Source organism: Chinchilla lanigera, unplaced genomic scaffold, assembly GCF_000276665.1.
Source record: "Chinchilla lanigera isolate Chin_1 unplaced genomic scaffold, ChiLan1.0 scaffold00086, whole genome shotgun sequence".
Taxonomy (NCBI): Eukaryota; Metazoa; Chordata; class Mammalia; order Rodentia; family Chinchillidae; genus Chinchilla; species Chinchilla lanigera.
The window spans coordinates 5,787,055-5,798,634 of NW_004955487.1; the positions used below are offsets into that span (position 1 = coordinate 5,787,055).

Sequence of the window (11,580 nt, forward strand, 5' to 3'; positions counted from 1 at the left end):
CTTCCACTTCTGATCAAATTCCCACAGTGCCCTGGGTCACCACAGTCACATGGGCTGTGCTCCCAGCTGCCCAGGGCCTTTGGCCGTCTGCTCTGTGGGCTTTCGACCCAGGCCGTGGGTTCTGTCCTCTCTACGGCAGGCAAACGGCCCTTGGCCTGCAGCCTCCATCAAGCCCCAGCTCCCGGCAGGCCGCGTCTCCAGCTGTCCTAACCATATTTCCTTGGAGTCAAGATTTGCCAGTACCGCATTAGCAGATTTCTTTATTTTTGGTATTCCTGATGCTTGGGCATCTGCGGAGAGACCGCCCCTGCTGGGGTGGCCCAGTCTCAGACAGCAGAGGGTGTGGCCTGTCTCCTGTGCGCCCTTCCACCCCAGCCCTTGTGCCTGCGTCAAACCCCACCAGTTGGGCCAGGTTCCCGGGCCGTCAGTGACCCCAGCCTGGCTACCGAGCCACCGGAGGCCACTGCTGCCACCCAGAGCCACAAGCAAGACTAACGCGCCAGTCGAGCTGCTCGTGCTGCCCCTCCCGTATTCCCCAGGAACAGCAATGCCTCGGTTTCCCCTTGCTCCCGCTCTGGCCTGTGCTGTTCTTGCAGGACACGAGTGTAATGGAGGAGTCTCTCCCGGGCCTTGACATGATGTGTCAGCACCCAGGCACCTCCGGGGGAGACACCTGGGTACTGATTTATCGCAGCGGTCTCCCTGGCCTGGGGAGGGGTCTGCAAGCACCCAGGAGTGAGGGTACCAAGGGGCTAAGGGTCTCCACCAGGCACCAGTGCACATCTCCATGCGGTGAGCCAGATGGTAGCCCTCAGCCTCCACCCACCCCCCCAGGGACTAAGGACATGGGGCCACTTCCCTCCTCAGCTAGTGGTCTCGCTGTGAGCGCTGATTGCCCGGTGCGGGTGTATTATTCCATAGAGGACCAGCTCTGTCCACGTCCAGGTGGGGTGTGGCCTGTGAGCCATAGCAGTGCAATAAATATTTGAGCACGCAATTGAATGCATGGCTTTTTAAACCCATTAAGCTCAGATGCAATTTGGGTTGAGCCCTGTGAGAGCAGCAAAGATAAGGGAAAAGGGTGTGGTGAGAGGAAGGCTTGGAAGACAGGCGGGGTGGGTGTGGGGTGGCCCCTAGCACTGCACCCCAGAAAACAGGCCCCAGAGCCTGTCCTCTGAGAGCCGCTGTGGGGACTCAGTGAGAAAAACTCCAAGCACTCGGAGGGTGTTTGGTGCACAGTACCTCATACTAACAATGTTAACATTTATTATCCGACCTCTCGGAGCCCCAGCTTCCAGGTCTGGAGTAGCTTGTTGTAGGTTGATTCTAAATAGAAATGAAATATAATTTGTAAAATGAAGTTTCACCACACAATACTTATTTTGTGTGATGTATTCTAATATAGTCAGTTTCATAGTATCTCATTAAAGAAAAAAATACCATTTGGAGCCCAGTAAATCACTTTCACTAATGGGCATGACCTTAGGTTAAAAAACACCAGATTGACCAAAATTTTTAATAGCCTTAGAAAATTAAGAGCATGCCAGGCATGCTGGTGAATGCCTATAATCCCAGCCCTTGGGAGGCTGAGGCAGGTTTGACACAAGTTTAAGGCCAGCCTGAACTACATAGCAACACCTCGTCTTTAAAAAAATAAGAGAAGTTTTAGGGTTACAAACTAAAGCAGTGCTTCCCAGACCCCATTTCTACAGCCTTCTCCCATCCACACCCCCACCAAGGGGCCACTTGTTACCAAGCAGGGCCCTGTGTCCACATCTGACACAGTGTGACCCTGTCCCCGCACTATGCGTATTCTGTGGGGTTGGAAGTGGACAGCATGTGTCTGCCGCAAGGGTGTCCAGAGGAGTCTCACGGCAGAAAAACCTCAGGCGCTGCCTGTTCCCCCTGCCTAGTGGCTGCGCCCCGGGCTCTGGGGAAAGAGGAAGGCCAGCGAGGAGTCCAGGCAAAATTTAAACCGCTGGACTGGAGGACCTGGTCAGAAGGCAGGGCGACAGCAAGGCCCTGGGTTAAGGGGAGGCCGCCTGTGCGGTGGGGCCTGGGAAGAGGCTGGACTAGAAGTCAAGGGTGGAGGTGACCCCAGAGCGGGCGGCGGGGTCTGGGCCGGGGAAGGGAGCGAGGTGGCTTCGGCGAGGGGCGAGCGGAGCTCCCTTCCTGTCGCGCAACAGGCTGCGGAGTCCTTTCCCCGGCCACCAACCGCTCCAACAGCCGGCGACAGGGGACTTTGCAGGCTGAGCAGCCTGCTGCTTTCCAGCCCAGGGTCCTGGCTCCTGCCTGGGTGGCCCGGGGCACGAGGCGGCGCGGGCTGGAGTTGGAGCCAACCCGTCTGCCCAAGGGTTAACTGGTGGCTCCGCCGCCGCCGCGCGTGCCGTGCGGAATCTCGCCAGAAGAGGGGACCGAGGAAAGCTCCTGACGTCAAGCTGGAATTCCTATTGTGCTTGGACCCGGTCGGGCAGAGCGAGCGCAAGTTGCCTCTCCGCGCACCTCCGCGCACAGCGTAGGTCCGGCGACCGCACTCGCGCTCTGGGAAGAGGAAGGTGCTCTCGACCCACGCGGAGACCCCCACTCCCCGCATACTGCTCCCGCTGCTGCTACAGGAGGCCGAGCTGAAGCCGCAGATCGCGCCGCCCCAGAGCCGGTGAGTGCCCCAGGCGAGGCCACTCCCCCCCAGCCCCTGCTTGCGCGCCCTGGGCGCACGGATGCGCGCGCGGATCTCGGCTGCCGGGCGCATGCAGCCGCCGCCTCCCCCGCCTCCGCCGCACGCCCCGGCCCGCTGCTGCTCTCTGTGAGCGCCCTTCAAGGCTCCCCGGGGGCCGCGGACCAAGGGACCCTCCGGAGCCCGCGCAGGCGGCGGGGCGCGCGCAGCTGGGGCCGGGAACGCTCGTGCGGGAGCATGGAAGGGGCCGGGGAGCGCAGCTTGGCGGAGCCGGACAGCCAGGGCTCGGCGGCGACCGGCGAGGACATCGAGATCGTTGTCAACGTGGGGGGCGTGCGGCAGGTGCTCTACGGAGACCTCCTCAGCCAGTATCCGGAGACCCGGCTGGCGGAGCTCATTAACTGCCTGGCCGGGGGCTACGACACCATCTTCTCCCTGTGCGATGATTACGACCCCGGCAAGCGCGAGTTCTACTTTGACAGGGACCCGGACGCGTTCAAGTGTGTCATCGAAGTGTATTATTTCGGGGAGGTGCACATGAAGAAGGGCATCTGCCCCATCTGCTTCAAGAACGAGATGGATTTCTGGAAGGTGGACCTCAAGTTCCTCGACGACTGTTGCAAAAGCCACCTGAGCGAGAAGCGCGAGGAGCTGGAGGAGATCGCGCGCCGTGTGCAGCTCATCCTGGACGACCTGGGCGTGGATGCCGCCGAGGGCCGCTGGCGCCGCTGCCAGAAGTGCGTGTGGAAGTTCCTGGAGAAGCCCGAGTCGTCGTGCCCGGCTCGCGTGGTGGCCGTGCTGTCCTTCCTGCTCATCCTGGTGTCGTCAGTGGTCATGTGCATGGGGACCATTCCGGAGCTGCAGGTGGTGGACGCGGAAGGCAACCGCGTGGAGCACCCGACCCTGGAGAACGTGGAGACGGCGTGCATCGGCTGGTTCACGCTGGAGTACCTGTTGCGCCTCTTCTCCTCGCCCAACAAGCTGCACTTCGCGCTGTCCTTCATGAACATCGTGGACGTGCTGGCCATCCTGCCCTTCTACGTCAGCCTCACGCTCACGCACCTGGGCGCGCGCATGATGGAGCTCACCAACGTACAGCAGGCGGTGCAGGCACTGCGCATCATGCGCATTGCGCGCATCTTCAAGCTCGCTCGCCACTCCTCCGGGCTGCAGACCCTCACCTACGCGCTCAAGCGCAGCTTCAAGGAGCTGGGGCTGCTGCTCATGTACCTGGCCGTGGGCATCTTTGTTTTCTCGGCGCTGGGCTACACCATGGAGCAGAGCCACCCGGAGACCCTGTTTAAGAGCATCCCCCAGTCCTTCTGGTGGGCCATCATCACCATGACGACAGTGGGCTATGGAGACATCTACCCCAAGACCACGCTGGGCAAGCTCAATGCGGCCATCAGCTTCCTGTGTGGGGTCATCGCCATCGCTCTGCCCATCCACCCCATCATCAACAACTTTGTCAGGTACTACAACAAGCAGCGCGTGCTAGAGACCGCGGCCAAGCACGAGCTGGAGCTCATGGAACTCAACTCCATCAGTGCGGGCGAGGGCAAGCCTGGTGGCTCCCGCAGTGACCTGGACACCTTGCCCCCAGAGACTGCAGTGAAGGAGGTGCCGAGCTGGGGCAGCCGGCTGAAGCTCTCCCACAGCGACACTTTCATCCCCTTGCTGACGGAGGAGAAGCACCACAGGACCAGGCTCCAGAGCTGCAAGTGACCGAGGGCGCCCAGCAGGGATGGCTGGGCCACAAGTATGAACCATGTAGTGGAGGAGAAGGGCTGCCCGGTGTCCTCAGGCCTCCCCTGAACAGACCCGAGGGGCTCCTCTGCCAAGCAAGGCTGGGTAAGGGGGCGAGGCCGGGGAGGGGGGTGCAGGGCCACAGGACAACGTGGCACACACGGAGTGGCTCGGATGGTGGCAGGGGCCCGTGCCAGCTCTGTGTCTCCTTCAGTAAAGCTCCTGCTGCGTCCACGCTCTGTGCTGTGGGTTGTGTCACCCGGGCTGGCTGTCACCCCAAGAGTGGCTCAGCCACACCCCAGTGCCAGGCCTGGAGGTAGGTGGGCAGGCCGGGAGGAGGGGGAGCTATTTTTAGTCTGGAGCTAATTAAAGAAGGGCTCCGTGGTGGGTGGGGTGCAGAGCCCAGGCTCCTGGCCACTTTCCTGGAGGCTCGGCGGGCAACATCTACCTTCTGTTTCCTTCTGGGGCGAAGCTGGCTCCCAGCACCCTTGGGTGGAGGGGGAGGGAGAAGTCACAGAGTCCTCAGAACAGTGAGGTCACCATTTAAATAGTCACCTGTGTGGGGTCTTTTGCACAACTTCTTTCTGTCCTTTCCAGTGACCCTGCTAGACAGGAATCCCATGTTACAGATGGAGAAACTGAGGCCCAGGTCTCAGTCCTGACTCTCTTCGTGGGGATGCTAGGTGGTCTTTGGTCACAGGCTCTGCTTGGGCTCACGAGGGGGCCGCAGGGCAGGGAGAGGGGCTGAGGGTCCCTGCACCCCAGCTCACCCTTCCATCCACCCAGCCCTCAGGGGACAGACAGGCAGACCTGGTTTGAGCTCAGGGAGTGAAGACAAGATTGGAGGTGCAAGAGTTCAAGAGTTTTTCCTAGTGTATCTCTTTGACCATTCTGTGAGCCCTGTGGTCTCAGGGCTGTTTATTAACCTCTCTGATCCTCATGACCTTGGAGAACGCTGGTTCTTAGCACAGCAACTGCCACTGCTTAAGTGCTTATTAGATGCAGCTGGCTGTGTTTCTCTGAGCTTGGAAAGAGGTAGCAGCCCTGGTGCCCAGCCCGGCCCCCACACATCTGGGCTGGGCATGCCAGGACTGGGACAGGCATCGTCACTAGGAAGTGGCAGCTGTCAGCTGGGGCGTCCCTGGAGGGGGAGGTCTTGGGCAAGGGCTGGAGTCATCTCCGTGTGCTCCTTGGGCCGTGGATGGACAGACGGCATGGCAGGTGTGTGGGGGCGCTGCACTGTTTCCGCTGTCCCTGGAACCGCTGAAGGTCCTGTCACCTCTGCGCCAGCCCGCTGAGACTCAGCAATGTGTGTCTCTCTCCAAGAGAGGGCTGGGTCCTGCGGCCATCAGAGGAGAGGTGGGGGCTGGGCAAAGGAGGACACAGTAGAAAGGTAGAGGGCTTTGGGCTTTGGGGGTGCTGTTGCTGAATGGGTGGGGTGCTTTTCTTTGTCAGCCTGGTCCCTGGAGCCCCTGGGAGCTGCCTGTGTCAGCCTGAGGGCTTGCAGAGAGAAGCCTGGGACAGGCAGGACAGGGAGGCCACGGCCGGGAGTGGCCACGGCCGGGAGCTCATTTCCGGGTCCACAGCCATCTTGAGGTTTGGAAACTGAGTCCTGGAAGGGGAGCCATTGGTGTGAGATCGTCCTGGGTTCGGGTTAGATAAGACCCTGTCCCAGATCTCAGTGGGGACAAAGGAGTCAGAGACAGCGACTAGGGGAGGGACTGCAGGCTCTGGAGGTTCGGGCGGCCCATGGTCCCTGCGGTCTTTCTGGAGTTCTAGCACCTGCATTTGGCTGTGCCTGCAAAGCCCCAGGCGGCTCTGAGAACTAGCGACAGTTTGTCTTCTTTATATTTCTTTTTTTTTTTTTTTTGATACTGGGAATCGAACTCAGGACCTTGCACTTGCCAGACAGGCTCTTGTGCCACTGGGCTACATCCCCAGCCCTTACCCCACTCCTATTCAATTAGAGTCTCTGGGAGTGACGCTGAGTGTGCAGCGCATTTTTTTTTTTAACTTTCAAGTGCACGTGAGTCATTAGAGATCTGGTTAAAATGCAGATTTTGAATCTGTGGAGCGGAGGGTGCCCTGTCATTTTCCATTCCCAACAAGCGCTCCCGAGGGGCTGGCACTGGGTCTGGGACCCCAAGGAGGAGTTGACAAACTCTGGCTCCGGGGGCCACACCTGTCTCCTCCGCCCCGACCTGCTTCTGTTCATCCCATGGGTTAAGAATGGTTTTTATGTTTCTAAGGGTGGAAAAATCTCAAAAGAAAGAATAACATTTTGTGACCAGAAAAAAGTACGTAAAATGCAAATTTCCGTGTCTACAATAAAGTCTTGTTGGAATAGAGCCGTGTCCATTTATTTGTCCTGGGGTTTTGGGGGGATGGAACACAGAGCTGGAGGCTGGGACAGAGAACGCCTTGCTGCTCCTTTGCCCTGGAAGTTGAGCCATGCCGGGCGGGTGCCATGGCTTCTCAGTGAGCTGCAGGAGCAGGCGAGAGCCTGCGCGAAGAGGAGGAAAGAACCTCCCAGGACGGCGGCAGGAGGAGGACAGGGTGGACCACCATCCCAGAGAGGGGCACACCTGCTCCCCTGCCCTGGGACCACATCCCAGGGCTCACAGACCCCTTCTTCCTGTCCCCCCAGGGCCCCTCGTGCCTGCGCTCCTAGCTCTTGCTACTCGAGGTCCCCCTGGTGTCCCGAGCAATTTCACCCCAGCTTCTAAACGGCTGCCTATGGTGAACAGGTTATCCTCATCTTTACAAAGGAGGAGACTGAGGCCCAGAGGGCAGAAGCCACAGGCTGGTGCTACTGGCTGGAGTGGGACTATTCCCAAAGCCTCCAGCAGACATTGGAGGGGTGACCTTCAGGCCCCTCTTCTGGGGTGACCCCAGCGTCCTAAGAAGGCGACATCTGTCTCTTGGAAGGCATCCCTTAGGAACCTGTGCTGGCTCAGGTGGTGTGTGTTGATCAGAGAGAGAGGCGTGTTTCTTCCTATGCGGGGATGTTTGCGGCCAGATGCTTGGTTATGCAGAGTTCAGGCTCCATCTGGCCCTCATGGGAGGTGTGGGAAGCGTCTGAGGCTGTAGTCCCCCTCTGGGGCCTGGGGTACCACCTCAGACAGGGCACCCAGAGCTCTGAGAAGGCTCAGACTGGGATTAGTGCACCTGTGTTCTGTGGAGGGGGACCAGAAAGGACCAAGGATGGCCCTGCTTATGGTCACCTGCTCACGGCCTTCTTGGGACAGTTCAGGGAGGCAGGGCCCTGGCGTCCCCTTGGCCTGCCCGAGAGGCTGTCTTCCAGCACCTCAGGAGGCAATCTCAGCATCTGTGTCTCCTGGCATCTCCAGGGAGATGAGAGAGGAGATGTTTCCAGAGCCTCCCACCCGGCACCTGTGGGAAGGCGGCTGCAGCACCAGGCGCCTGGCAACACTCTGGGGATGTCACTGACACCTGTCATCCATGGTGGGAGCTCCCCCAAATCCTTTCCTCCACTCCACGCAGCCCAAGATGCAGCTGCAGAGATGGTGTGGGTTTCTAAGAGGAAAGTTCTGGACGAGCCCCAGAGGGCTCTGCTCCTTGTCTCTGTTTCCGAAGCGATCTCTGCCCACTGGCATGGCTGTCGTCACACAGCTCCGTCTCACTCCAAGATCAGGGAGGTGTGCTCGCCGTGGCTTTGGCTGGGACCCTGAAGTCCTGGGTGCTGCCAGAAATTGCCTGTGGTCATGCAGCGAAGGAGGGGGCCGTGTGTACCGCAGGGCCCAGGGCCGTGTGCCTGAGCAACCCACGAACCATGTCCACCTGGCGGCCACACCCTCCTCCCGGGCCTGCTGTCAAGGTCACAGCTGGGCACAGCTGGGCACACGGGGGCTGTGTGAGCTGTAGTCACAGTCAGGCCGTGATGAGACCCACGTACTAATGTATCCCAGTCAGGCTGCCGCTGGTGCACATATTGGCTATGCTGTCAGGATTTTTTTTTAATGTTTACATGTCATTTTCTTTGCTTTTTGGATTAGTATGTGTTTGTGATGAATAATAATTCATTCCTTTGGAGGGATTAGTGTATATATCTATCTATCTCATATCTTGTCTTAGCCACTTTCCTGTTTCTCGGACAAAACATCTGACACCCACAACTTAAAGGAGAGTCGGTTCATTTTGGCTCAGGTTCCATGGTCCGTTGGTCCAAGGCAGGGCGCACGGCACAGGGGTCTGGCGAGGGAGAGCTGCTCACGGTGGGGAGCACAGGAAGTGGTGAGAGAAGGGAGGAGCTGGGGAGGAGATAAACCCTTCCAGGCCACGCCCCCAGGACCGCCTCTACCAACCAGGCCCCGCCTCCTAACAGCAAGGCAGCGCTAAGCCCTCATCATCCAATCCGTTTCCAGAGCCCCCCACCCCATGAGCGCAGGTGGCATTGGGGACACCTGAAGCAGAACACTGGTTTGCGTCAGCGGCTCTGACCAGGCCTTGGAAGGAAGGCCCTGGGGGAAGCCCTGATGGATACCTCAGTGCTGGGTTCTGGGTCAGCAGCCCACAGCGCCTGAGAGCCCCCCACAGCTGCCTTTCCCCTCTTCCTGCCCTGTCCCTGCTCCAGCTGTGTAGAGTTCCCGCTCCCTCCTTCCTGTGCTGAAGGCCGCCCCTTGGGCTGTCCGGCTTCTGCATGGGTGGTTCTTATTTACACAGTCGGTCTCTGCCTCCCCCGCCAGTCACCTCTGTGCAGACTGTGGGGACTGCGGTCCGGGTGACGCTGAGACCCCCGCAGTCTGGCAGGGTCGCACACTCTGCGCTCAGCGAATGCACGGTGAATGGCTTCTGTCTCGCAGCACACGGACTCCACTCATCTCTCCCTTCCACTTCCTGAGTGCGGGGTTGGGCCTCCCCTGCCACCCCCTGGCTTCACCTCTCCACGGGCTCCCCAGCCTGTAAAGGTCTATTCCTATGCTCTCTGCTTTTGGCCTCTAGTTATTTCTGCTTTGACAGTCAGCTGACCACAAACAAATTTAAACCAATAAGCAGCAAAGTTTTTTATTATTGTGTGATACTAGAGATTGAACTCAGGGTCTTTGCACTGAGCTCGTCTCCCACCCTTTTTATTGTTTTATTTTGAGGCAGGGTCTTGTTAAGTTGCTGAATTTCCTGGTCTGGGTTCAAACTTGCCCATCCTCCTGCCTCAGCCTCCTGTAGTGCTGAGATCACAGACTAGCATTTTTGAGACTTTGGTTATGTGAGTATTCTTCATCACAGTGACAGAAAAGGAAGTGAAACCCGAGGTCTCTGGGCCAAGGGGCAGTGTGTAATTCTCAGGCACACAGCGGCTAGTGTGCGTTGTCCTGGCCGGGGCAGCCGCCCCTCTGCTTGCTGACAGCCCTGGCTAAAGATGCAGGAGCTGCTGGCTCGGAGGCTTCCTGTGCAGCCCCATCTCATCCTCTGAGCTGCACATGTGACAGCTTCTCATTGGTGGCTGCACCTTGTGCCCAGCCAGGCTGCCTTTGGTTGCCGTCCCCAGAGCTGGCTTGCTTTCCGACTATCTTTGAGTGTGGTGTGTATTTTAGTCGTTTCTGGGCAGCTTCTCATGCATATTCAAACCCGGGCCGTCAGGGCTCGTGGATGATTCAGATGTTTGTTGCGCGATGTAACTGATCTTAATATAGCGGTGCCTAGAGGATGCACTCGGGCTCCTCCGCTCCCCGCAACCTGCTGGGGTCGGGGAGGATCCATGAACCCAACCGACTTCCGCCCCACGGAGCCTGAGCCTGCTGGGCTGAACAGAGCTTTGGGTTTCTCTGGCCCTTGTTTGTCTTTTTTTTCTCCCTCTGGTACTAAGAATGGAACCCAGGGCCTTCACACTGAGCTGCATCCCCAGCCTCCCTACTTATTTTTTAATTTTGGGACAGGGTCTTGCTGAGTCGCTAAGTAGCCCAGGCAGGGCTTGAAATTTCAATTGTCCTGCCTCAGCCTCCCGGAGGGCTGAGATCACAGGCCTGGCTTATTTTTTTTCCCAGTCATCTTTTCTACAGGCAACCTGAGGTCCAGAGGGGAAGGCTGGGGAGGTCGAGCGTGTGACTGAGCTACAGGAAGGGACACTTCTTTCCGCTGAGCCTGTTGGGGGCCAGAGTGGCCTGGGAGGTGATGCGGTGACAGTGGGGCTGCTGAGTCCATGGGGGAGCAGGGCCGCTGTCTTGGGAACACTCTGAGTTTATGTCCTCCCTGTACCTCTTCCCAGCTGCGAGGACTGGGCAGCCCCTAAATCCTTCCTTGGGTGTCTTGGGGAGCAGTGGTCCCTCCTCGCAGCAGTGCTTGGGGACCCTCATAATGGGGCCCCGTGATGACTTGTCTGGGGCCAGGTCATTGCCAGGAGTGGCCACAGGACGGACCCAGGTCTGCCTGTGACATGGTGCCCACTGGTCCTGGTCATCAGCCACCGGGGCAGGGCAGGCACCGGGGCTGGGGGCGGAGGGAGTAGCAGGGAGCCCTGTGGGGATACTGAGGGGCGCATGGGCAGTGCCACAGCCCCAGGACCTGTGCAGCCAGGCGCAAGCCACGTCGCAGACGCCCACTGGTGCCGCAGGGTCCTGTGAGTGTCCACTGTGCACAGCTCCTAGCCAACCCTGGACTGAGCCCGAAAGACCCCAGGAGCCTCCCTTCCCACCACTGGTGTGGCCACCACCGCTGTCTCATCCTGCTTAACACAGGCTGGCCCCACACATCCAGAGCATGCGTGTGGGATCAGGAACAGGATGAGTGTGTAAATTAACGTCCCCGAGGCAGCTCTGGAGTCCTGCTTCGTGAGGATCTTTGTGGATGTCCCAAGTGGAGTCAAAAAGTTTACAGCAATTTCTGTCAAATGAGAACACAATGCTAGCCGGGTGTGGTGGTGCACACCTGTAATCCCAGCACTCGGGAGACTGAGGCAGGATGATCCTTGGGAGTTTGAGACCAGCCTGGGTTACAAAGTGAGCTCAAAGCCAGCCTGAACTGCATAGGAAAACCCTGTCTTAAAAGATTAAAAAAAAAAAAAAAAAAAAAAAAAAAAAAAAAAAAAAGAAAATGTAATGCTGCATCCTCATCCACATTAGCCGCCGGATCTGGCCCTGTGTGACTTCCAGCTCTTCCCTAAAGTCAAAATGACCATGACAGGGAGAAGTTTTGAATCCAATGAG

General features: G+C 58.5%; 1 protein-coding gene across 1 annotated transcript; it reads left to right on the plus strand.

Moving 5' to 3' along the window:
* The first annotated feature begins 2,439 nt into the window (after positions 1-2,439).
* On the plus strand, positions 2,440-6,247 carry LOC102004714 (potassium voltage-gated channel subfamily F member 1). The gene has a single exon (XM_005404422.1). The coding sequence runs from the start codon at positions 2,912-2,914 to the stop codon at positions 4,397-4,399; it is 1,488 nt and encodes a 495-aa protein (XP_005404479.1). The 5' UTR covers positions 2,440-2,911; the 3' UTR covers positions 4,400-6,247.
* Positions 6,248-11,580: the final 5,333 nt, after the last annotated feature.